At 39.0% G+C, this 27,120-nt stretch overlaps 1 protein-coding gene across 1 annotated transcript in view; it reads right to left on the bottom strand.

Annotated features, from left to right (window-relative positions):
* Positions 1-16,070: 16,070 nt before the first annotated feature.
* The window catches only part of ngfrb (nerve growth factor receptor b), a 35,063-nt gene continuing 24,013 nt past the window's right edge, over positions 16,071-27,120 (bottom strand). Inside the window, 4 exon segments of the mRNA XM_046854554.1 lie at positions 16,071-21,569; positions 21,572-21,685; positions 22,185-22,342; positions 24,783-25,020. Of these exon segments, the coding sequence (XP_046710510.1) occupies positions 21,385-21,569; positions 21,572-21,685; positions 22,185-22,342; positions 24,783-25,020 (695 nt within the window). The 3' untranslated portion in view covers positions 16,071-21,384.

The raw sequence follows: 27,120 nt of genomic DNA, 5'->3' as shown, positions 1-27,120 counted from the left end.
AACATGCAGGAGTATACCTAATTATACATAAAGGCCCAGAGTGGGATTACAAAAGAACAATGAAGATGTGACACCCGGGATCTTTTGCGTCCAGGGTGGAGCTGGAACGGAGCAGAAACGCTTTGTGATTTCAGTGTTTTCTGGAACTCGGCCAGGATTTTAGAAATATGATTACGGATTTGCTTCACTTTGTCTGCAACATGACGGGCAACAGTCTTTTTTGAAGCTCGCATAGCCAGGTTTTGTCAAGGGTCAAAAAGTGTAAGGGACATGCAAATATACAACCTCAACTCGAACAATGGAGGACAAAAGTGCAAATTGTGGTACTAATTCTAATGTCTAGGGCACCCCTAGTCCAAGTGAGAATTTTTAAATGTCCTGCTCGAAAACTGCATGTGCCCTCGAACGACATTGAATCGTAAAAATACATTTACATTTAAGGCATTTGGCAGACGCCCTTATACAGAGGGACTTACAACTGAGCAGGTGAGGGTTAAGGGCCTTGCTCAAGAGCCCAGCAGTGGCAGCTTGGTGTTGGTGGTGGGATTTGAACCCGTGACCTTCCGAGCCAAAGTGCAATGCCTTCACCACTGAGGTACCAAAGATCACATGTAGAAAAATAAACAAATCATGTAAAAATTGAATGAATCACTTGGGATGGGAATTGGTGTAAAGAATCATGTAAGAAATGAACGGGATTTAGCTTGAAAACACGAAATGCATTAATCACGTATGAACAAAATCATGTGTAAAAAGAATTATAGAATGACAGAATCTCAATAAAGATGAATGAAACCTGGGTAAAAATGACATGAGAAATGACTGAACTATGCCCCCAGAAAAAATCATGAGAGGGATGAATGTAGTGTGTGAAAGCATCACGTTAGACATTAGACATTAAGAATTAGAACTGACATTAGAAAGGACTGAATCCTGTGTCAAAATCATGTGAGAAATGAATTTTTGGTTTGAAAAAAAAAACACAATGTGTTGACATGTATTGACGTATCAAAATGATTCAAAGGAGAATCAAATGAGAATCAAATGAGAATCGTAAAATCTGTGTAAAAAAGAATTTGAATTATGGGTCAAAGAATCGCATGAGAAATCATTTGAATCGCAAAAAAAAAATAATAATTTCTTACAAATTCAATGACAAGAAACAAGGATTTAACATTTAGTATAAGTTGATGGGAAAAGAGACCTTATTAATTAAATTAAATTATTTGGAAAAATTTCAGTGGTATACACTGGTCCCCCGGAACTCACGTTCCAAAAATCCACGAATTTTGGACGCAGCCCATATGGTACCTTAGTGAACTTATCTAGACATTGTCACTTCAATACAGTGTTTAAAAAAATCGTATGAAATTGGTTAATGAAAACATCGTTTAAAATGTAATTCTAACACTCCTGAACATTTCGGTCCGGCTGCGGATTCCCACGAATTTAAAGACTTGCTGTTAGTTAGTTTCCAAATGAGAACCCGCAAATTTTCCGAGCCGCGAATTATCGGGGGTTCACTGTAGAAGGAATGAAACACAGTGTGAATTTGATCATAAAGAACATACTGAGAAATGACATACTGCAATAACTTTCATAACATCATACACTTTTCTGCTAAAAAAATATAGATAAAATATAGATATTATACAACTATTGCGGCACAATATTTTTCATGAGAACATTCTCAGCTGAACGGCGGAACAGGAACCTGTATAAAGCCCCTGGATGGATGGCGTGGGGGTGGGCGGAGGGGGGCTATGAGACAAGACAAGCCACTGCTCTAACCTTACACCATCATTTTGCCCACAGCTTCATTCCTAACATAAACTCCCTCGCTCGTGTAACACGACACCACAAGGTGAACCAAGGACTGTCCATAGGCATGTAGAAATATTACAAATGACTCAGAAAATTGTTGAAAGAAGAAACCATAGCCATCGATGATGTCTGTGTGGGCGTACTAACCACCGCTGTGCATTTCCTGTGTAACTTTATAGAAAATATACATAATTGGATAAAAATCAAATTCGGTTGCACTTTAAATGAGTAATGCACCACCGTACGGTGCCAATAATTATAAGCTTGAAAAAGAGTAGGGATAAAATGTCGGTTATATGTCGTTGCCCGGATTACCAAATGATTTTACAAAGGAACAGGAGAAATAAACGAATCCTGTGTAAAAATCACATTGGAAATGAAAAATCATCTATCAAAAAAAAATCACGTGAACTGAATGAATTGTGTAAAAAAAAAAAAAACGTGTGAAGAAACAATTCAACCGTTTGTAAAAATCGAGAAAGAAGTGGAATAAATCCCTCACGTGAATCGTCTTTTGACCATGTATCAACAAATCACGTGAGCAATCTGTTATGAACAAATCACATGAGAAAGAAATTATGTGTCAAGGAATTACATGAGAAAGCAAATAAATATGTATCGACAATTCACATGAGAAAGGAATGAATTATGTATCAATCGTATCATATCATAAATTAATCGTATATTTAAAAAATAAAATCATATGAACGAGCACAGAAAAATCGCCATTTATATATATATATATATATATATATATATATATATATATATATATATATATATATATATACCCTGATATATTTTTATACTCTCTAATCATTATGTAGCTTCAGAAATTCAATCGAAATGTGTTTTTTGTAGTATTTTTGTGCAGAACAGCACACGTGGGTGGAAGGAAGGATTTGGCTGTGCGGAGAAAAAAAACCCCGTACTCAAGTTGTTCATCCTGTTCTGAGGCTGATTCCTGGAAAGAGCTCAATAAAGCATCGAAGCCGCAGACTCTACGTGCATGCACGGCTCAATGCATTGCCAAGCGGCTCATGCAATTTTATTACGCGAGCAACAAGCTCCGACTCATCCCTCAGCCTGGGAACAAATCTGTTTACGTCTTACGCGTACATCTGATACACGTGCATCATGCAACTCGAACTTTATTATTTCTATACATTTTTGTGTCAAAAGTCCATGTGAAAACACGTGAAGACGATATAATTGCATTAATGGTGTTTTATCGGACGTGTTCAACGATTGACAGTGATTTCAAACTTGCAGATTTGACCCGAAGCCCCTCCTTTACATCGCCTGAGTTTTCGAGATGTTCGAGCCGGTGCACTCGTCTAGACTTGATTCTGCGGCTTGAAATATGCAGCATACTTGCTTTCTGTCATGGTAAATAAAAGATGCTAAGCAGGTTGAGTGCAATAGTAGAGTTAACAGCAGACATTCGACATTCGTTATTGGGGACTGCGATTAGATGAAATCGCAATTGTTACAATTGTGTTCGTGAAAAAGTACCGTAATTTCCAGACTATTAAACGCACCCAAATATAAGTTGCACGCACTGAATTTGACAAAGATTTTTATTTCAAACTTAAATAAGCCGCACCTGTCTATAAGCATGTCTACATTGAAACTAATGAACTTTACACAGGCTTTAATGAAAGACAGTGTCTGTTACACGGCTTGTATCTAAACAGTAGCCGACCAAGAAAGTCATTGTTCACTGTCTTCCTCCTTCCTTTCACAACTATTTTTTAGAGTTTATCTTTTGGCATCGTCGTGCGTTTAAAAATCACCATCGGTGAAGCTTTTCTCCCGATGCCGTGCAGTTCAGAACACAGGTGAAGTGTGTTTTCATGCCCGGTTGTTTTCAGTGTGACGAATGATTCACATTTCCTGTAGACAGTCCGAGTGAGCGGCAGGTCAAACATCAGAGGAACCGCATCCATATTTATGATGGGTTGCGGCCCGATTCAGTGGGAGTGCATCTAATTTAATATAAAAAGTTTCATTGGTTCACCTGAACCCGTTCGGCAATTTCATTGGTCTAATGTTATGTGGCTCAGTTTTTTGGCTTGAAGTTTGTGAAACCGGGAAAAACCCAGGAAAAATCCATAAATTAGCCGCTTCATTGTTTAAGCCACGGGGTTCAAAGAGTGGGAAAAAAGTAGCGGTTTATATTTTGGAAAATACGGTATTTAAAAATGCTATACATTTTTAGAATTTTAAAAAATGCATAGCAAACGTCTTTGGATGCTGTAGCATTTAGTTTTCCCTTCACTTGTGCTAGGAACCTGTTCCACCATGAAATGCTCCATGAAGATACGATTTACATTTATTGGAAGTTCTCGAGAGGCTTGATTTAGTATTCAATGAATGAAAAAATTATTTTAGGATTCTGGTCATTTCGCAAAATTATCGTCCCAACCAGGGCTGTTGCGTGAACGCAAATGTATTTTTGTACTTGTTTTATTAACACGCGATGAATGCGTTTCTGTTTGACCGTTTTACACACATATACGCACACGATTATTCACGACGTCCTTCATTTTCTCGGGTATAAACAAATTAATCACTTTTGCAAAAGCTAAACCTTTGTTTTGCATCTCCGTTCGAGCACCAGAATCCGTCTCGATGCACGCATCCGGCAATTAAAACCGTCCGTGTGGAAACATATCAAAAGTTGAAAAATACAGGAGTTTTTTTTTTTTTTTTACGAGCACGGCTCTAAAAACGACCATAGTAATTAAAGTATTAAAATCTTGAAGTGTTTGCTCAAGGTGCGTTTAGAACAGATGAAAATGCGCAATTAAGTTGCGATTAATCGCGATCAAATATTGACTGATGACCCTGATCTCAACACAATGGAGACAATACACATTTTAGGATTAATTTAAAATAAGCAGAGGCTTATTTTTTAGCATATACACAAATTACAGGCCACTGAAAAGGGTGTTTTTACGATCTCATCTATTTCGTAAAGAGCTATAAAAAGAATGCGGGAAACTAGTGGAACACAAACTTTTATTGTTTATTGCACATGACCTACACGTGCGGCTCTTCAGTTTCGGAAATCGGAAACGTTTTACCGCCTGTATTCTTCTCTTCCAACCACGAGAACTTGTGTGGAGCAGCTTTATTATTGTGAGTAATTCAGCAAAGGACATGTGTTCTGGAAATGAAGCAAATCCATTCGCTCTTTATTCCAGATACCCAGTTCAGTTCACATTTCTTGAAATCGGAACCAAACAGGACATGGTTCCGGTGCCAGTCTGAGGTGTTACGTACGGTGTAATGTAACGCCGTGATCGTTCACAACGCTGGGAAGTTTTTCTGTTGTGCTTATGCTGGTGGCTCTCGGTGACATCATTGGGTTCACTGCTATAGATATCAACATGAGGTCATTGTTAACAATGGGAGAGTGGAACAGCGTGAGACTGGGTTTTTGTGGTGTTACATATACACTATTCGGGTATGCTATAAGTCCATGTGTTTGGTATGTGCTTTTATGAACCATCCCAGACCACATTTAGTCTTCATTTGCTGTTATAAGAACTCTTCTGGGAAGAAGTTGGATTTTGGAGTGTGCTTGTGGTGATTTCTGCTCATTCAGCCACACTGGTGTTAGTGTTAGTTTAGGAACTGATGTAGGTGATGTGAGGTGAGGTGAGGAAGCCTGGGGGGCATTTAACGTTCCAATTCAACCCAAAAGGTGTTCAATAGGGATGAGATTAGAACTCTATCGATGGAGATCTTCCACTCCAACCTATGTAAACCATATCTTCACGGTGCTGGCTTTGTACACAGATGAATTATAATGTTCAAACAGATTTGGGTCTCCAAATTAATCGAAGGGCAAAATCCATTTAACTGCATCAAAAGACATAAAATACAATCACGTGCTAAAAGTTACATGGTTGGAAAATTCAGGTGTCAATATACTTTAGTGCATACCTGTATTTACATCATTCCAGAACAGTGTTTTTTTTTGGAACGTATGATCATTAAACATACCAGGATACGAATTTTTACTGCAATGTATGTTTGTATATGCAGGTTAACGCCTTTAAGCTTTCAGATAACTGGACGTACATACAGCACACTCTCACTGATCCTGTACAACACTCCGTTTAGCCATGAAATGTTTCCTCTGGTATCGGGTCAGATGATAAGGTTACGGCTCATAGCCTGGGGAAGTAAAGTAAATACCTAGGGGGTCGAGATGGGATGGGACGAAGTATGGGGAGAATTCATCTTATCCCCAGACACCTTCAGCATTCCAACTTCCAAACTCATTTTCCCATGCTTAACACACAGTCATAATTGCATGTGTTGATTTTTCCATTTCACTTAGCATGCTTAGATAGATAGATAGATAGATAGATAGATAGATAGATAGATAGATAGATAGATAGATAGATAGATAGATAGATAGATAGATAGATAGATCACTAATAAAATTTAAATAAACTTTAGAATTGTCCAATTTATATAATTATGGAATCGAAAAAATATATTTTATGAATTGTCAAATATTACATTACACTGAATTCAAACCAATATTTCGTTATCTTTTTTATTTTATTTTTTTTGCCGTTCATTCACTACTGCGGACAGAGGAAATGCAAAGAAAAATTGGGTAAAAAAATGCGTTTTAAAATATTGATTGTGTATCAGAAAAATTGCTGATACACAAACAATAACTTTTTTTATGTACAGCGAATTCAAATTAATTATTCCAATGCTACAAACAATATTTATTACCCACAAAATTAGAATCATTAAAGGATTTGCTTACAGTTTACAGTGTAAAACATTTTGATTTGCAATGTTTATTTTTTTTATTTTAACATGTCATGTAATAGTGAACGTCATTTAAATTTTTTAATCTAGGGTTTTTTTTTGTTCATCTTACCTGCAAAACCTTTCAACAACTTCTGCTACAGAACCTCACAACAGACTGAGAAATCCTTTCTGAAAATTCTATCGTGTAAAAAACTACAAAAGCAACGTAAAGACTGAAAGTTGGAACCCATACGGTAAAAAATTATATATATTTGTTAAATATTTTGTTAGCTTCTTTTTTCTTATTTTGTTAAATTCTGGTAGCTCAGTGGTATTTGACTTTGGATCAGAATTTCACAAGTTTAAATCCCACCACCACCACCACCAAGCTGCCACTGCTGGGCCCTTGAGCAAGGCCCTTAACCCTCCCCTGCTCAGTTGTAAATTCGCTCTGTATAAGGGCGCCTGCCAAGTTTCTTGAAAAAAATAAAGATTTTCTTGAAATCTTTCATGTAAATGTATTTTCTTGGATTAAAATATATGGTGGGCAAAAATAAATTTTTAAATGATTTTAAAATATATTTTCGAAATATACAAAAAACAGGGCAAAAAAAGATTTATAGAAAATACATTTATGTAAATATAGCAAATAGCAAATATATTTTTTAGCCATTTTTTCTATATTTCAAAATAAATTTCATTCAATTTATTTTTTTTCTATTTGAAAATATATATTTTTTAATGTATGGGAATAAACAACCTTATAAATATATGCATACTTGATGTGCATATTTCATAGTTAGATCCATTTTTGTATGTGTTTTTGCTTAAAGTTAATGTTCCCTTTGTGAGGGCGCTTTAGGGGTCGAGACGCTGTATTCCAGTCAACGCTCAAGCCATGAGAAAAAAACGTGAAACTGTACTTCCTGCATATCAGTATATCAGTAAAAATACTAATCCTTTGCTTAAATATAAAAAAAACTCTCGCGTTTTAATGGATTTAAGTACGAAAAGTAGTGATCTGAAAACTGTATGTGAATAATTAGATGCAGTTGGGTTTTTCATTCAGTCACAGACTTTTATAAGAAGGTATAATCACACACACACAATGAATGACTTTTTACTTCACACACACACACACACACACACACACACACACTCTCACACTATCACCAGATCCAGTAGGTTACACTTGTACTTTTGAAAAAAGGCAAGTTTTGTGAGTGAAGTAAAAAAAAAAAAAAGGTCTGAAGTACAAATAATTCAAGTCAAAGTTTGCGTAAATGAAAAGTACACAATCTCTCATATATAAAATCAGACGTAAGTACTGAAGTGAAGTAGAAATGCAAACAAATATATTCACAATGACCTAAATTGAACTGCATGTGCAAGAAACAACTTCTTAACTAGATTTCCTGTGAAACCTTCTGGAAAGCGTTTCCGTCTGGTGTGACTGAATATACAAGCGAACTGTGTTGCAAAACAACAAAGTCTGTCTGAAATTAGGAAGCTGTTTTTTTTTATTTTTTTTTATCAGATATACAGTGATGGGCTGTGCATTTGGTACCTGGGCCTTCAGTGGGGACGTACCCGACTTAATCCACCTCTTAATACCACCACTATCACGTTGCGATTATAGAAACCATCAATACAATTCAAAAACACAGTATAACACGTGACATTACAGAGAGAGAGAGAGAGAGAGAGAGAGAGAGAGAGAGAGAGAGAGAGATAGAGATTTTACATATGGAGGTGAAAACCAATTTTACTAAAGCAAGAAACCCAGTTAAGACTCCATTCCTCTACACTACAACCACAACTGTGCACCTACAACATCTGGAGCAGTTCAGAATCAATATTTGTGTAATAACATGACAAAAACATTAAAATGTAAATAAAACACAACCTACTCACCAGAGATGCAGACTCATAATGTGCAGCGCCCCCCAGAGGCTGTAATCCAGTGGTACCGCTCGTATTCACTGGTCTGGAAGTGAAGAACAAACCCTTTCCAGGGCTGAGACAGGCTAGCTAGCTTCGAGGTTGGCAGACTTCCTCACCATGTCTAGCTTTTCTTCAAAATGGATTTTTAAAAATGTCTGCTTCCAAATCAATCTCTCTTCCTCCGTAGGCGTAAAAAAGTCTAACTCAGATGTATTAATGTGTGCAGAGCTACACACGTGTTTTGCCAGTCGAACAAACAGTTTCCCTCTGACCAACCAATCAGAGGACGGAAAAATGCTGGTCCAGCGAGCTGCCCTGTGAGGAGAATATGAAATATGATTGGTTAAAGAAACAGAGCTATTTCTTAAGGAGACTGTGCTAAAAAGGCCAGCAGTACTGACTTTGAAGGCTCTGGGCAGATTAGATTGACATGGCAGCACATAGAGGCTAAAATCTGATTGGACAAAAATCTAACATCTACATACACATACTGAAAGCAGTGCAGCCAATAGAAACTCTACGAAATGAAGAGAATAAACTGTTGGGAATAAATTAATACAATTTCATGGAACAAATATTAGAATTTAGGTTGCAAATGTAGGTCAGTGCTTCTAATAGTGTTTAGTCCAGTAAAGAAGGATTTACTGACCCTGATCACCCGCCACTGTCAAGCTTAAATGTTTACATGGTGTTATAATGTAAGCATGTTTTTTCCTGGGAAGATTATGCAAGTGGACACCTGACCATAAGAAGTAGATGCCGAACTCGCAAACATCCCATCTAGGGACGTACCAGTGCCAATTGGATCCCACTACATGTGTGGTTTTGACATTGGACCTGCTGGAGTGTTTAAAGGCTCTGGCATGGAGAAGCTGATGCTGGATCTGTGATGATCACAAATGTTCAGCTCAGTAGCTCCTAGCTCATAGACTGTATAAGACTGTAGAAAGAACATTACTTATAATCTTATACTCCAGTACTCATGTTAGTTCTCACTCTCCAGTGTTCTGTATTGTTGAAAGATTTATGATCAAACTCTTGATGTCACCCAAATGAGGATGGGTTCCCCTTTTGAGTCTGGTTCCTCTCAAGGTTTCTTCCTCATTTCATCTAAGGAAGTTTTTCCTTGCCACATTCGCCACGGCTGCTCATCAGGGATAAATGCACACCGTTCACCTTGACTGTTGATTTCTGTAAAGCTGCTTTGAGACAATGTCTGTTGTGAAAAGCGCTATAGAAATGAACTTAACTTGACTTGACTTGACCATAAGATGGTATGCTTTTTGACCATCCCATTTTACATTTAGTCCAGAGTTGCCGTTATACTGATTTCACTCTTCTGGGAAGATGATTCCACTCAATTCTGGAGTGTGTTTGTGGAAATTTGTGTGGATTCATTCAGCCACGACGGTGTTAGAAATGCTAGTGGTAGAAGTGCTAGATCTCAGGCCTTGTGTATCAATAAATCTGAAATGAGTGCGCACCACTGTCCAAACTCATTAAATCTTTTATTTTATTTTTTTTTTCTAAAAGGTTCATAAAATGTTATTTGTGTTCAATTTATTCGGCTGTCAGCACTTTCCCACGGCTGTTCCTCAGTTCGGGAGATTTTCTCTGAGAAACGTTTTAGAACGAACAGAAAAACACGTCATGCCACATCCCACCCGCGAAACGCAGTGTTTATTAAAGCATGGCGTGTCCTGGGAGGTTGTGATCTTCAGAGCTGCTGATGGAAACATTGCATTGAAAGAAAATAAGCGGTGAATTAAATGCACTCAGCGGTAATTATGACATTATGTTCGTTGTGTTTCGCCGTATCGATCTTGAGGACTGTGTAAAAAGGAGTTTAATGATTGATGTGCAAATAAAGAAGCTCTGAAAAACATGAGTTTGTTGCAACGTCTTGGGGTCTGGCACACAAATGTATATATTTTTTAAATGTCTGAGGTAATGATTGGAAGGTTGGGGTTGGGGTATCACTAAGCTGTCACTCTTGGGCCCTCGAGCAAGGCCCTTAGTCCCTTTTCATCCCCTCAAGGACCCTTGCATATAATGTAAATGCTTATATGTTTTCTGCTTCCTGTTCCTTTTTTGTTCCACTTGCAAATTATAATATTGCAAGTAGTAATGATGTCAATTTACATATAATGTGCAAAGTGGAAAAACATGTGAAATTGTCCCTAATTGGCCTAAAATTTGGATTTGCTTTATTGCTTTTAGTGTAAACATGTAAATAAAGAACTACGTGTTTATATAGCTACATTTATTGATATCAAAAAAGTACCAGACGTACAGTCTGAGATTACTGTCTTTCTCTAGCGCTCTCTGTCCCACTGTGAGTATGCTGGGAACTCGACCTTGGGTTACAGAATCTCAGAGGTCCTCGGTGTCAACACCTTTTTAACACTGAGGGTCCCTGAGAGACTGCTGCATAGCTGTGAGAATTAGAGGTCAACCTGGTGTTCAAACCCAACCGAGGATTCGTAAATACACTCCATTACAACACTTCGTTTAACACTTATTCCCATGCAGGAACGCAAAAAAAACTTATTACCAATTACGGTTCATAACTATAGTTAGTGTGTAATGTAATGTAATGATGAAACTAACTTGTGAATAAGTTCTTCATGTTTGTTGAATTTAGAAGGAGAATGAAGAGCTTTGATGCTGAAATCAGTGAACTAATAGGTTAGGATTACGTCAATGAAACAGTCAAACAGTTTTCTCAAATAATAATAATTATAAACTAAAAGGATAAGGAAGGAAGTCAAGAAGTAATTTGTACTTTAAAATAGAAACCTTGTAAGCATAGCATCTAGATCTCCAAAGTTTGACCATCAGTCTCCATCATAAAATCACAGTCATCATGTTTACTACAGTGAAGCATCCTCTGTTTTTGTCTATTTACATTTGGGGACTGAGGAGACCTGATACTGGAGTTTTGGTAGAGGAATTTTGTCCTATTTTGTGACTTACACAAGATTCTTGCTGTCTAACAATCCTGGGTCTTCTTTGTTGTATTTTTCATTTCATGATGTGCCAAATGTTTTCAACTGGTTAAATGTCTGTTCCATATTTAATTGTTTTCACAGACAGTGATTTCTGGAAGTGTTTTTTGAGTAAGACGTTGTTAAACCTAAACACAAACCATAAACAGGTTTGTGTAGCAAAAAGCAAAAAGAAAAGAATGATATGTATTCAAAGTGTTAATTTTTTTTTCCTTGAAGTTCATTGCTTTTAGTTTCAGAGTGGTTTTTTTTCCTCACTGTACGTTTTTCTTGCAAAGTTACATTCAAATGCTTTTGAAACCACCGTAATTCCATAAGCTAACACTGTTACATAACGTAGAAAGCTAAATTGGCTTCAGTAGCATCAACAGAAGTCTTTTTAGTAGGTAATAGTTTGACTTTAAACATATACAGTGAGGAAAATAAGTATTTGAACACCCTGCTATTTTGCAAGTTCTCAAACTTAGAAATCAGTTGAACTTAGTGGACTTAGAAATTGTCATCGTAGGTGCATGTCCACTGTGAGAGACATATTCCAAAAAAAAAAATCCAGAAATCAAAATGTATGATTTTTTAACTATTTATTTGTATGATACAGCTGCAAATAAGTATTTGAACACCTGAGAAAGTCAATGTTAATATTTGGTACAGTAGCCTTTGTTTGCAATTACAGAGGTCAAACGTTTCCTGTAGTTTTTCACCAGGTTTGCACACACTGCAGGAGGGATTTTGGCCCACTCCTCCACACAGATCTTCTCTAGATCAGTCAGGTTTCTGGCCTGTCGTTGAGAAACACGGAGTTTGAGCTCCCTCCAAAGATTCTCTATTGGGTTTAGGTCTGGAGACTGGCTAGGCCATGCCAGAACCTTGATATGCTTCTTACAGAGCCACTCCTTGGTTATCCTGGCTGTGTGCTTCAGGTCATTGTCATGTTGGAAGACCCAGCCTCAACCCATCTTCAATGCTCTAACTGAGGGACGGAGGTTGTTCCTCAAAATCTCGCAATACATGGCCCTGGTCATCCTCTCCTTAATACAGTGCAGTCGCCCTGTCCCATGTGCAGAAAAACACCCCCAAAGCATGATGCTACCACCCCATGCTTCACAGTAGGGATGGTGTTCTTGGGATGGTACTCATCATTCTTCTTCCTCCAAACACGTTTAGTGGAATTATGACCCAAAAGTTCTATTTTGGTCTTATCTGACCACATGACTTTCTCCCATGACTCCTCTGGATCATCCAAATGGTCATTGGCAAACTTAAGACGTGCCTGGACATGTGCTGGTTTAAGCAGGGGAACCTTCCGTGCCATTCATGATTTCAAACCATGACGTCTTAGTGTATTACCAACAGTAACCTTGGAAACGGTGGTCCCAGCTCTTTTCGGGTCATTGACCAGCTCCTCCCGTGAAGTTCTGGGCTGATTTCTCACCTTCCTTAGGATCATTGAGACCCCGCAAGGTGAGATCTTGCATGGAGCCCCAGTCCGAGGGAGATTGACAGTCATGTTTAGCTTCTTCCATTTTCTAATGATTGCTCCAACAGTGGACCTTTTTTTACCAAGCTGCTTCGCAATTTCCCGTAGCCCTTTCCAGCCTTGTGGAGGTGTACAATTTTGTCTCTAGTGTCTTTGGAAAGCTCTTTAGTCTTGGCCATGTTAGTAGTTGTATTCTTACTGATTGTATGGGGTGGACAGGTGTCTTTATGCAGCTAACAACCTCAAACGGGTGCATATAATTTAGGATAATAAATGTAGTGGAGGTGGACATTTTAAAGGCAGACTAACAGGTCTTTGAGGGTCAGAATTCTAGCTGATAGACAGGTGTTCAAATACTTATTTGCAGCTGTATCATACAAATAAATAGTTTAAAAATCATATATTGTGATTTCTGGATTTTTTTTTTTTTTTTAGATTATGTCTCTCACAGTGGACATGCACCTACGATGACAATTTCAGACCCCTCCATGATTTCTAAGTGGGAGAACTTGCAAAATAGCAGGGTGTTCAAATACTTATTTTCCTCACTGTATTTTTAACATTTATTATAATTGAATGTATGAATGAAATGTAAAAGCTTTGTGCATAAGTTACTCTTTTTGCTAAACAGGTTGAAAAAATCATCATGTGGACTGCTATAATAAACCAAATATTAAAACCCACTTTCCGTGTGCTAAGACTGAACCAGGATTATGGACAGGGTTTATTCCTTACAGCAAAACAACTCCTGAGGAAGCAAGTTGGAATGCAATATTCGAGACTCACACATGTCTAAAACAACAGAAACAATTTTCTCTCTCTGTTTTATGTGTTATCTGAAACTGGAACCACTCACACCTGTCCACTCGACCTCTCTCTTATCTCTCACTGCAACTCTTACCTCATTAACAAGTCCCCAGGGTCTGATTAACATTCCTCAGCCTTCACAAGCCTCGACCTACCACGAACAAACACAGTGTCTAGTGAAACGCCTCATTCACACCTGTCAGGGAATTGATTATGGCTTAACAGCATGCTAGATAACCACTAACTTGCTGACATGCCATGTTATTTAGCTTGAGCTGGAGCTCTGCTGACCTCCAGATTACAGGAGCAGGAAAAGGAGAATGAATAATTGTGTAGCGTCTGTTGCTATATTAGAAACGTTTTATTTCCAAACAAAACACTGAAAGCATATCAAATGTTCAAACAAAGGAAATTGTAAGGAATAATTAAGGTAAATACATTAAAAAAAAGTTTACTATTAGCTTACCATTGTGTAGCATTCCCTGTTCTGTCTGTTTACATTTGGGAACTGAGGAGACCAGTAGCTGGAGTTTTTTGAGAGGATTTTTTCCCCATTTGTGAGTAGCTGTCTAACAGTCCTGGGTTGTCTTTGTTGTTGTTCAATGTTTCCAATTGGTGGAAGGTCTGGACTGCAAGCAGGCCAGTTTAGCACTTTTCTACTATGAAACCATACTGTTGTAATACATGGAGTATGCGTTAGCATTATTTTGCTGAAATACGCAAGGGCTTTCCTGTAAAAGACTTCATCTAGATGGAAACATTTGTAAATAAACAACACCTGTAAATACCTTTCAAAAGTGATGAAGCCTTTCGACATGTGCAAGCTGGCTACTCCACACATACTAAAGCACCCCCATAGCATCAGTGACACAGACTTTTGAAGTAAACATTGATGATGGTCCCTATTCTCTTTAGATAATGCAGCCTCTATGGTTCCCAAAATAAAACTTTCTTTCGGCTTCACCCATTAGGGGTCGCCACAGCGGATCCTCCGCATGTTTGATTTGGCACATGTCTAGTGGTTAGGATGCAGCCCAGGTTTGATCCCCGGTTAGGGAACCAACCCCAGCCACTTTCAGTGCTAGTCCCAAGCCTGAATAAATTGGGGAGGTTGCGATGGGAAGGGCATCCAGCGTAAAAACATGTGCTGCGGTTCCCAAAATGAATTTTATATTTTGATATGTCTAACCAAAAGAACAGTTTTCCACTTTTCTCGAAACATTTTAAATGAGCTTCAGTCTAGAGAAGTCGATAGCATTTCTGGATGAGGTTCACATACAGGATGGCTTCTTCTTTGCATGATAGAGCTTTAACCTGCATTTATGGATTATTTGTAATAAACAGGATATACTATTTATACCCAATCATCTTACAGACCTCTTGCCAATTAACCTAATTAGTCCAAAACTGTTTCTCCAACTGTTTAATTTTAATAACACCTACTTTTTCCAGGCTTTTTTTTCTCCACTTCCCAAAACTTTTAAAAAGAGAAAGCGAGCTGCACCTTTTTTTAATTGCATTTAAATCCTAGTTTAATTTTAAAGTTTAAATCTTTACAAAATGCCACAACAAAATTCGATTTGGCAGTCACTTTGAAGAAATTTAAGAGAGAAAATGTCTTTTTAAAACTGCACAAGTTCAAACCAACATCTATAACCGCAATGGATAGCGATATATAACGATGCACCCACCACCATGTTTTACATTTATGTTTGTTTGCCTTTGTTTGCCTCAAGAACATGACTTCCTGTAAGAATTAACCCTTACAGCCTGTTCAGGTCAAATTTGTTTGAATTTTGACAGTGAAAACACCCTTGAGTTTTTTTTTTATATAAAATATTTTGTACGTTTGGCACATTCATAACAACATTATTTTTTGGTCACAACATTTTTTATAGCACACCCTGTAGTATGAAGGAGGTACTAACTTAAAACCTGTAGTAACTGCACTATGGGGATAAAATTTCTCCTCAGGGATGGATTAAATGGAACAGAGAAAAGTAGATATGTGAATTAATGACTAATAACTGCATTTTTAAGTGACAAGTTATAGATTTGTATGCCATTATGAGCTATTTATTATTTCTTTATTGCTGTTTACCTTATTTCTTGTAGCTTTGTTCGCATGTGCTACACTAAGCTGCACATTATACAGGTACTCAATACACAGTTAAAGTTTGATATGTTAGGACATAAACAGAAAAAAGTAATTATGACACATGAAATATGTTGTTGCAACTCAAATTTGTTTATTTCATATCTCATTTACTCATGTTTTTTCATTCTGTCCTATTCCAGAATTCTAGCAAATTCACATTTATATGATACATGGAAGTAAATACAAGGAAACACTACAAGAGTACAAGAGTTTTGTACAATATTTCCGCCCCCTTCTGGATAAATTACCCACAAGCCAACTGGCGTCTCCTTCTTTGGCTCCTTCATCTCCATCATGCAACTCAAATAAGTACATGATCTTTTTTTTTTTTTTGACTCAAGTCTGTGATACCAGGACCTGCACATGACATCCACAGACAAGCTTTTGTCGGAAAGCAGCGTGTCCATTTTTTTCCCCTCAGTAAATGACAAACATAGACAACTACATGGTGAATGATCGCCAAAAACAAGATGACGGAAAAGAATCGAGGATTAATTGCAGTTTTTGCAGAATGATAGAACTCTTTCAATCAACAAGAGGCAGGGCTCTTAATACAATTTTAACCAATCAAAACGATTCGTTTGACATGACCATTTTGCATTAGGTAGCATCTGTTCGAAGTCTTCATAGGTTGTGATATAATTCTTAGCGTCCGATAATCCCTAGCTAGCAAACCAGGACATATTTGTTAATATTAGTAAAGAGTTAGCTGGGGTGTGTCAGACTACTGCTGCGTTGTACTGAAATAGCCGGTTAGTTTTGTTAACATTACAAAGTTCATAGCGCGTAAATAAAACCGTGATTTTTTTGTTTTGATGTGGTCGATGTAAGCTCCTTGAATCAGTGGTTTCTGTTGTTTGAGAAATCGAGGCGGTTATTCGTTGAAATCGTGAATGTCAAAGTGAAAAAAAATGGACAAAACAACAAATTTTTTTGCAACATAAAATATAAACAAACCTGATGCTTCTTTCAGGCACTTGTGAGACTCAATATAGTTTTATAAGTGCTTCACCTTATTCTTGTAAAAATAGAAAATAATAACTATTGTACAAATAAAAAAAAATCATTATTAACAGTTAAAAAAATAATAAAATCAAAGCCTACTTACACTTCTGAATAGGAAATGAGAAAACTCCCTCGAAGAAAGAAAAGGGAACACCTTCATTACAAGTGAGAGGTTTATACAGTGTGTTGGCATCATTTACAACATTATTAGTCCAAAAAATATCGTAAAGTCTTTGCCGTGTGTGCGGTCCCTGGATTTGCGAAATATCACTACATATTTTTACAAGGCTACCACGCAAGAAAAGTCGGCTTGCTGATGTGGTTTAGGACACAGTAGGACGTCCTGTTATCCTCAAACATCAAATTTACTGTGTAGCTCAGAACTGGAACGCTACCCCCTGTGGAAGGTCGGCCATCTTGGATTCATAAAGGCGAATCCTGCGAGTTGTTAGCTATGTGATGGAATGTGCATGTTAGCGTTTTTTATTGCCAGGAGCTAGCATGCTAGTTACTCAGGTTACCGATCAGAAAGGCAGATAAATTGCTGGATAAATGCATATACTATGTGCGACAGAAATACATTAGCTATTAGCTCTGTTGATATGGGTAAATCGATGACATCGAACTCAACACTGACCACACCCACTTTTCCACTACCCTGGGTTCTGGAAAATTCAAATACATTTTTTCCATGTAGACATCTTTTTTTATAGAAGTAAAGCCTGAGCGAAGGAATGGCCATTTCCATAATGCACTGTAAATACATTTTTTCCTGTTTATTTACTTTCCGGCTCTTTGAAACGTCATGAGTTCAAATTCCAGCCCCACTAAGTTGCCATTCCTGGGCCCCTAAGCAAGGCCCTTAAACAGTTCCATAAATTTCATAGGTGCACAGTTTTATGAATGAGATAAATGCTCTGTATAAATGTAAGTATCTCAGGGTATTCCTTTTTAATTTGTTTGATTCATGTCAATTATTTATTTTTTATTTTTTTAACGTAGAGTATTCCGTATTTTTTTATTAGTAGTATCTTGGAGTTTGGTCCTGTCTGGTATTTTTGCTTGGTTTTATTATTAGTATTTCAGGGTATTCCTTGCTAGCTTATTTTTAGCATCTCAAAGTATTCCATGCTAATTGTTTTTGGTACCTCATGAGTATTTTTATCTGATTTATATTTAGCATCCCAGTTGGATTCCTTGGATTAACTTGGTATCTCAGAGCATTTCAGCCTAAAGATTGCTTTGGTTCACAAACAAAAATGGCTGACGAATCCTACACGATTCCTTCATGACTATTGAAGGATTGGGAAACGAGGCTTATGACTCTTTCCTGTCAGCTACGTTAGACTTCTCGTGCATTTTGATAAGAACCAAGCGAATTTTTAGCATGCCGATGATTTCGAAAGATAATTCGAATCAAATAAAAAGCACAAGGCCAGACCAGTTCATCGCTTCTGCCCCGACTGTCTCCTGAGGATTTACGGCTGGTCGTTCCACACTGTCAGAATCAAAAGAGAACCGTACGACCTCGACCCTGAACACCGGCCTCCTGTCATCTTCAATCCGTCATCAAAAGCCCCGCTCGAACCCAAACGTCTTTTCAACTTCATGTTAACTCAATAAATCCTCGTTCGCAGATGCCTCAAAGCTTTCCAGTGGACGACGGGTGTGACGTTTTAAAAGGTTTAAAAGTGTCACCGGGGTAAAACCTCAAGATAATGTTCTGCCTCTGGATATCTGTATCTTTTTTTTTTTTTCCAGTTCGCTTATTAGTAACACACAGACTCATCAACCTGTCCAGAGTCATTAGAGTCAGAGAAACTGCAAAGGCTGGAAGGAAACATGCTCCAAATGTAGATGGTTGTGGTGGTTTATGGTGGTCTAAGGGACTAATGTTGCTAATAAACCAAACCTATTCAATGTTTCAAGGTGCTTTCACATACAATGTGATTGTTCAAGTAATCCTCAGGCCTGAGAACGTCTGTTCAAGGTGGACTTTTTAAACATTAAACATTAAACTTTTCCAGCTGGTTCTTCCACAAAATTATAGGACGTCTTTGGAAGCTCTATGAACTATGAGCTTTTACATAGGTTATAGTGGAAGATCCCCTGCTATCTTCTCACCTACATCAGAACCTGACCTCACACAAATCTCCACACTCCAAAACCTAGTGAAACGTCTTTCTAGAAGGTTATGAAAACAGCAAATGGGGACTAAATGTGGAACGGCTTCGCAATATCCTGCTACGGCCTTGTGTTCGAAACCACATCAACAAACTTCACTTCACACACCTCAACTGTCTCGGCTAATGGACATTTCAATTTCAGATCAGGTCTGAACGCCTGAGGAACGACAAGGCAGTGATGTTCTGCGTGTTGTGCTGTTTGTAGCTCGTGTAAAAGCAGTGCTCACTGTGTGCAGCTTCTGCGGTGTCCTGTTTCTCGCACTTATTACAGCCTTCATTTTAATCATGTGGTTTTAGTTATCCTGAACTGTTCAATGGGGTACCGGGTTGCCTCCTCTGTGTGTGTTTGTGTGTGGGGGTGATGGCTAATCTGGGTCATGATGGTTTGACCGAGCTCTTTTGTCATGGTGATGACCCTGGCCAGGTAAGGACTGAGATCAGCTTACCTTCCTGTTCCACAAAAACAACAGCGGTACACCGAGTCTCCCTGCGTTTCAACACGATCACCAGGACGTCAAATCTTTCTCATCAGTCCGTTGGGTTCTCATGCTTCACTTCAAACTACCAGATTTTTTTTTTTCCCAAAATAAAAAATAAAAAGCCACAAAATCAAAAAAAAAAAAAAAGGGATAATTAAATTAAATATCTGCTTGTCAGTAATTAACGAATGTTTTGGCAAAAAATAACAAATGTTCCAACTTTGGTGGAAAGAGCTAAAGCTCCCATTGTCACAAAGCGTTACCATGGCAAGTAAGGAAGTTAGCGTTAAAAAAAAGCAGTAAAAAGAAATAGTGAAGACATACCAAGGCACAAAGGAATCGATTGGAAACGTAAGGTTAACGCAAAAGTTACCGTGGCAACAGTTACTGTGGCAACAAATAAAAAATGATTGGAACAACTTTAGTAACAAAGAAAAATGGTACCATGGCGATAAAAATGTTAAAAGTTATCCAGATGAAAATCAGTTAACAAGGCAACAAACAGTTTTTATGAAAAAAGAGTGAAGAACAATCTAAACAAATTACCATAGCAACAAAGTGTAACAATCGCAACAGTGAACAACAATGTTATGTTATCGTGACATCCGGGTTGCTATGGCAACAAAGACAGTTGACAACTGTTGTTGACAACAAAGGTATCATGACAGCAGGGTTTGCTATGGCGACAAAGAGAGTTAGCAAAAAGGTATCGTGTGGCAACAGCAACATGGTTCCTACGATAAAAACGGTTACTGAAGCAACAGATAGTTCTGGTGACAAAAAGGGTCAACAAACGACAACCGAAGCTTGTCATGACAACGACAACAAGCTATCGCCGTGCTAACCCATAAATCATGAGGAAAAATATAACTATACAATACAAAAAAAAGTAAAAGTCTGTTAGCAATAACACACATTCTTAGCATAAATCATATTTTCTCTTTTTCTTTCAACACAGCATCAATAAATCTCTTTATCTGACGCTTCACTTTCTCCTTTCAGGTTCATTGCGCGGGTTTCAGTGGTAGCAGTCTCTCTCCCTCTTTCTCGCTCACTCTACCTTAGGGAAATATGGCTTAGTTATTCGCTCGCGTACTCCTCAACGTTTTATTTTGGCTGTAAGTGAAGACGGAAACAACGGATTAATTGAATTTTTGATTAGTGCGCCAGAGCTAAAGATTAGAATCGCATTAGCAGTACAGACCAGGACGGATTTGTGTCCTGAAGCTTTGTCATGCTGCGTTCACACAGCCTTGCTAAACTCTGAGCACTGGAGCACCATTGGGGGTAACGGCGTATCCCCCAATGGCATCGATCAAATCATAATTTCCAGGAAATTTAAAAGTGCGACGTTAGCATGCGCTTAAGCGTTGCCGCTGAATGATGATGCTGGACGCCGTGCTGTTTAATGAAACCGAATTCATCATGATAGTTATAAAGAACATGCAAAAATCTAGGTCCTCTGAAGTATTTTGCAGTGGGAAAACTGTTTTCATTTCCTCCGCCCATTTTTTTGCTATTAATTATCAATCGGTGTTGAGTGGGAAAGAATTGAAATCGCTGTGTGAACGCGGAAGCTTCGGCAACGCTAGTCGGTCTGGGTATCGTAACGGCGTTAAGGTTGGAAATGAGCACGGGTGGACCGTGTGTTGCGGTACTAAAGCATGTGGTAGTAGGGGGTGTGGCTTGGTGAGCAGGGGAGCGTGTTTCCTCAGACGACAGAGGTAGCCGTAGACTTAGGCATGATGTTCTGAGCCAGATCTTCCCGGTTGATTTTTTTGAGTGCGGCGCACAGTGTGTCAACGCTGGCCGAATCGTGACTCGCCCAGTCGCTCAGCAACGCTCGGACCGGCCGCTCCTCCTTGCCGAAAGAAGCGATGCGGTCTTCTTCGTACCGAGCAATCCGGCCAGGCTGGACCAGTCTTTTTCCAGCGGTCCCTCGTCATCTAAGAGCTTCTCAAGCTCTTCACAAGCGTGCAGGGGCAAACTCAGGCCTCCGTCGATCTTCACCACTGAGAAAGACATTTCACAGTTCGCTTTTAGACATTTCACACAAGCTTGACTGTTTTAATCATCTGGGGTCTAAGTATAAAAGATTAACTGGCATTTCAACTCTCCTGGAGATTTTTCTACAAGCGTCTTTGCTAAGGTATCCATAACACGACCGCCATCTACAGTTCCCAGATGCCTAGCAACGCTGTCCCCGAGTCCCATATTGAAAAACATTTTGTACTGTTTTGTAGCTTTCTATAGACCCGTTTAAACCAATTCCCCATATAAATTAATAAATTCCACAGTGTCCTTGCAACTCAATTATTAAATGAATCTTAAAAGAACCCTTGGAGAGCCCAGTGGACCCAGTCCATGTTCTTGCTCTTAGTCTCATTCCATAACGAAGAGTAGTGTGAAGAGATTTTCTCAAAGCCCTGATCGATGATGCTGTAATTAAGCATACTGGGAGAAGTTTGTGTATGTGTGTGGTGGTGTTCTTGTTCTTGTTGGTGTGTGTACCTGTGTGTGGCAGGCCTTGTCCCTCCTGTAAGCTTTGGCTGTCTACAGAGATGCCACTGTCACTGTGCAGTTTCTCTCCCTCAGGCGATGGCGTCTGGCTCGGGTTCTCCGTCCCTGACCGATTTCCATCCTGTTTGTTGTGTTTGCAGCTCTTCCACCTGAAACACACAGCGTAACGAACGCAAAGTCAGACGTTATTAAATGTCAATCCCTGAATCCACAGCTCTCATGGTGAAGAACATTGGAAGAACATCAAAAAAGAATTTATTTTTATGTTTATATTTATTTGTTTCTTGTTGCTGTTTAATCATTTACATATTTGACTTACTTCTTTAGTTGTTTATTTACTTAAATATTTATAGAATGACTTTGCGTATTAATTAGTGATGTATTACTTATTTACCTCCTTAAATGTTCACTTGTTTACTCACATACATTTAGTTAAACTTTTTGACTTGTCCATTTGATTGCACACATCACCTACATAACCATACTACCTTCACCACACAACACCTCCATCAACACACCTCCACCACACAACACCTCCATCAACACTAAACCTTCACCACAAACCACCTTCACCACACAACACCTTCATCAACACTAAACCTTCACCACACAACACCTCCATCAACACACCTCCACCACACAACACCTCCTCAACACTAACCCTCCACTACACTAAACCTTCACCACACAACAACTCCATCAACACGAAACACCTCCATCAACACTAAACCTTCACCACACTAAACCTTCACCACACAACACCTCCATCAACACTAAACCTCCACCACACACCACTAATCCACTAATCCACACTATACCCTCTACCAACAGAAATACACCACCAAAATACCGCCTCCACCAACACTTAACCTTCACCTCTGTTGTTAAAATTATTGAAACTGTGTTCAAACATGCAAATGAATTCATGATATAAAATAATCGGAATATGACCAATTTTGAAACTTTCCATCTCCTGAATTTTTGACTTTTCGAGGGCTGAAAAGCTGCAGAAGGTGTTTTCAGAAACATCCTGTTTTTCCATCTTTAAATAAATCAAATCAGTTCACTTAAATCCACCTCACATTTGGACCACTAGTCCTACTATCTTTTGCATTCCCCATGCCGTATTTATTTAAAAAATGGGGGCTGAGTAGGTCAAAATCTGTCAGAAGTAAATAGAAACCAGACATAATAATATAACTGTCCATTTCTTTCCAGCAGTGTACTGTGAAATAAAAATATTCTGCCGTGAATTGAATAAGTCTTAAGAATACAAACTTGAGTGATGTTCAGAAATTATTCAGTACAAAAAAACAGGATTTTTTCTAAAAGCCACTTTACATCCTTTGGCCTGCCTTAGAGGATCAATGCATACTAATGTATTAGACACCAGATTTTCTGCTCTTTTGAAAGGCCTCAGGCCGTCTGTTTAAATATTTCATGTGTCCTCGATTCGAAATCCAACACAGATACGCTCAAAACTGTACGCACATCCTATTTCCTATACATTGAGTGTTTTTACATTTGGTGTCGGGGTGGAGGTGAAATAAGACTGTGTTTAGGGGAGAAGAGGGGGTAAAATATGACAGGGCCTATGTTCAAATTAATACGTTTTCGTTTGAAAACACATTTGTTTCTCTCCATTGTGGCCTTCTGTCCACACTGAGACTGCGTTAGTCAACAGAAATGTAGCTTTTTGAAAACGCTCTCCAAAGTGGAGATATTTGAAAACATTTCACGTCACAATGAGGACTGTGAAAAGTCTGTGAGGACTGTGACTGTGAAAAACGTTTTTAGTTGTTGCCGTTTAGAGAAGAGGAGGTAAAATGTGGCTGGGTTTAGGGGAGAGGATGTAAAATGAGACTGGGTTTAGAGGAGAGTAGGTAGAATGAGACTGGGTTTAGAGGAGAGGAGGTAGAATGAGACTGGGATTAGGGGAGAGGATGTAAAATAAGACTGGGTTTAGAGAAGAGGAGGTAGAATGAGACTGGGTTTAGGGGAGAGGATGTAAAATGAGACTGGGTTTAGAGGAGAGGAGGTAAAACGAGACTGGGTTTAATGGAGAGGATGTAAAATAAGACTGGGTTTGGGGGAGAGGAGGTAAAATGAGACTGGGTTTAGAGGAGAGGAGGTAAAATGTGGCTGGGTTTAGGGGAGAGGAGGAAAAATGAGACTGAGATTAGGGGAGAGGAGGTCAAATATGAATGGGTTTGAAGGAGAGGAGGTAAAATGTGAATGGGTTTGAGGGAGAAGAGGTCAAATGAGACTGGGTTTAGGGAAGAGGAGGTAAAATGTGGCTGAGTTTAGGGTAGAAGAGGTAAAATGAGACTGGGTTTAGGGGAGATGAGGAAGAATTAGACTGGGTTTAGGGGAGAGGAGGTAAATTTAAAGGGGTTTTGAGGAGATCAAAGAGAGAGGAGATAAAATGAGACTGGGTTTATGGAGATAGGAGATAAAATGTGAATATGTTTAGGGGACAGGAGGAAAAAATGGAAGTAAAATGTGAGAGAAAGTGGGACCAGGTATTGGGGCTTTGCAAGGGTAAAATGTGCCTGGGTGTGGGGGAGAAGTGGGGGTGTTTCCACTCACCTTTTGATAACGATAAAGGCGACAAGGCCGAGCAGCACAGCAGGTACAATTGAGGCGTACAGGGGAATGAGGTTATCGCCCAGGCCCAGACCCAGTTTCTTGGTTTCGGGGTCAGAGGTTGGCATGCTCTCCGTCGATTCTGGTAGCACTTCTAAAGGAAAGTTGGTAAAGTCGATCGGTGACTCTGACGGCTCCAGATCAAAAAGTGGCGTGCTTGAAGCATTCAGAATGTTTGGATCTGATGGGTGAGAAACAACACATATGAACAAAAACTGTCTATACAGACTATTTTACATACACAAGCTCACAAATGCCCTTGATTGGTTAGTCTCACTGTGATTGACAGTTGACAGAGTAACTCCTTACCTCTAACCTAGAATACACAAAAACTAATCAAATGCACCACAGATTCTGGTATTAGACTACGTGCCAAACAGCATGACTAGCATGTTTCTGTAATACTAGGTACAAAGCTAACATCCGAATAGATCCCAGCTTGTCACGATAAATCCTTTATTGAATTTGTTGTTATTTTTACTGCATGCGAAATCAAAACCCCGGGCAATCTGAAGGAAAAACCAAGCAGGGCTAAAATGTCATTACACTGCCATGGCGGCTTTTATTTGGTCTGCAATGGAAAGTCGGAGGCAAGTGAAAGATGGGGCAGCGGATGAGATTAGACGTGATTCGATCGGAAGCCATAATAAACACACTCTCGCTCTGGAGTCGAGGCTAATGCACGCTAACGCAGTCTCGCGCTGTAATGGGCCTTCGAGCCACAGGATGTTCAGATGTTCTGCAGCGACAGATGGACGCCCATTTTGAGGATCATTTGATATTCCGGGTATGGGGGAGGGGTGGATGGGTATCTTGGGAGAGACGGAACGGGGGGTATGAAGGGACCACACAGTGATTGAGGTGGAAGGTTTTAGAAGATACTCTGAAGACCGGGTTGAAAAACCCTAAGATGAATTAAATAAGGTGAAATTTGAACTAGAGACTCCTTTCGCCTATGCTAAATTAGCATAAGCGATTTAATTGGATGAACGATTTTTTTTTTGTCCGTTAGAAATGTAATATTTTGGTATCGTTTGGTTATTGTGATGTGACCACTCCCTGTTCTTTTTTCCCCAGTGCAAAACATACACCATATCAACACACACACACACAAAGTCTCTCTCTCCAGTGAAAGGACACCAGACACCAGCGTGGACAGAGATCCTCTTTGTGGTATACAAAACCCTCTCAGTCTTTTCTTTGCTCTCTCTCTCTCTCTCTCTCTTTCCCTTCAAACATCTCGTCTTCTATCTCTCTCTCGTTCTTTCTGTCTCACTCTCTTTATCTTCCCATCTCTTTTCTACGCTGCTCAGGCGCTCCCCATCAATGAAGACCAGACTACCATCTTATTCGACCAGACTCCCCTCTAATCCTTTACATCAATTTCTTCTCTTTCCTCACTCACTTCTTCTCTTTCTTTTTTTTTGTTTGTTTTACAACACACAGAGGTCATTTGTTCTTATTTTATCCATCAGATACTGTCAGGTGGGGCTTTGAGATAAAAGAAAGAGAGCGAAGTGTGTGTGTGTGTGTGTGTGTGTGTGTGTGTGTTCGAATGTTTCCTCATTAGATCCAGTAATGACACTCTAAATGGAAGCAGATGGACTCAGCCACTTCGGAGAGGTTTAAAAGAGATTCGGTTACGCTCTTATTGGGTTACACGTTAACGGCTTGGCTCGCGAGCGTTATCCAAATATCAGCAAGGATTCTGTGACATCGGAAAATCCAAATCATTTCGATTTCGCCCGAGGTCGCGTAAATCGATTAGCCAAGAAATACGAAAGAAACAACAAGCAATTATACGCGTTACCTATAGAACAAATATAGAGCTTAGCCACGCCCAGATGAGACAAACCCCACCCATTTTTGACTATAGAATTCCAAAAATACTGCATATAAGAAAAACCTTAATGCGTCTGGTCTAGAACATATATCCATAAATATTATCTGCTCGTCTTCAAGAACATTCCAAACAATGTGGAAACAAATTTACACACGAATCCTGAATAAAAACGAATGCATGGTAGCTTAGTGGTGAAGGCTCTGGGTTCCTGATCAGAAAGTTGGGGGGTTCAAGCCCTGGTATTCCCAAACTGCCACTCCAGGGGTGCTGTATCATGGCTGACCCTGTGCTCTGACTCACCAGTTCTTTCTAGGAATGCTGGGATATTCAGAGAAAGAATTTCACACACACAAACAAACAACCATACCCACCCACACAAACCCACGCACACACTTTCACACCTGAGGGCAATTTCATTTCATCAATTACCAGCAATAC

Source organism: Silurus meridionalis, chromosome 7 (assembly GCF_014805685.1).
Source record: "Silurus meridionalis isolate SWU-2019-XX chromosome 7, ASM1480568v1, whole genome shotgun sequence".
Classification (NCBI taxonomy): Eukaryota; Metazoa; Chordata; class Actinopteri; order Siluriformes; family Siluridae; genus Silurus; species Silurus meridionalis.
The sequence above is the reverse complement of the archived record's forward strand: the minus strand, read 5'-3'. Positions and strand labels throughout refer to the sequence as shown.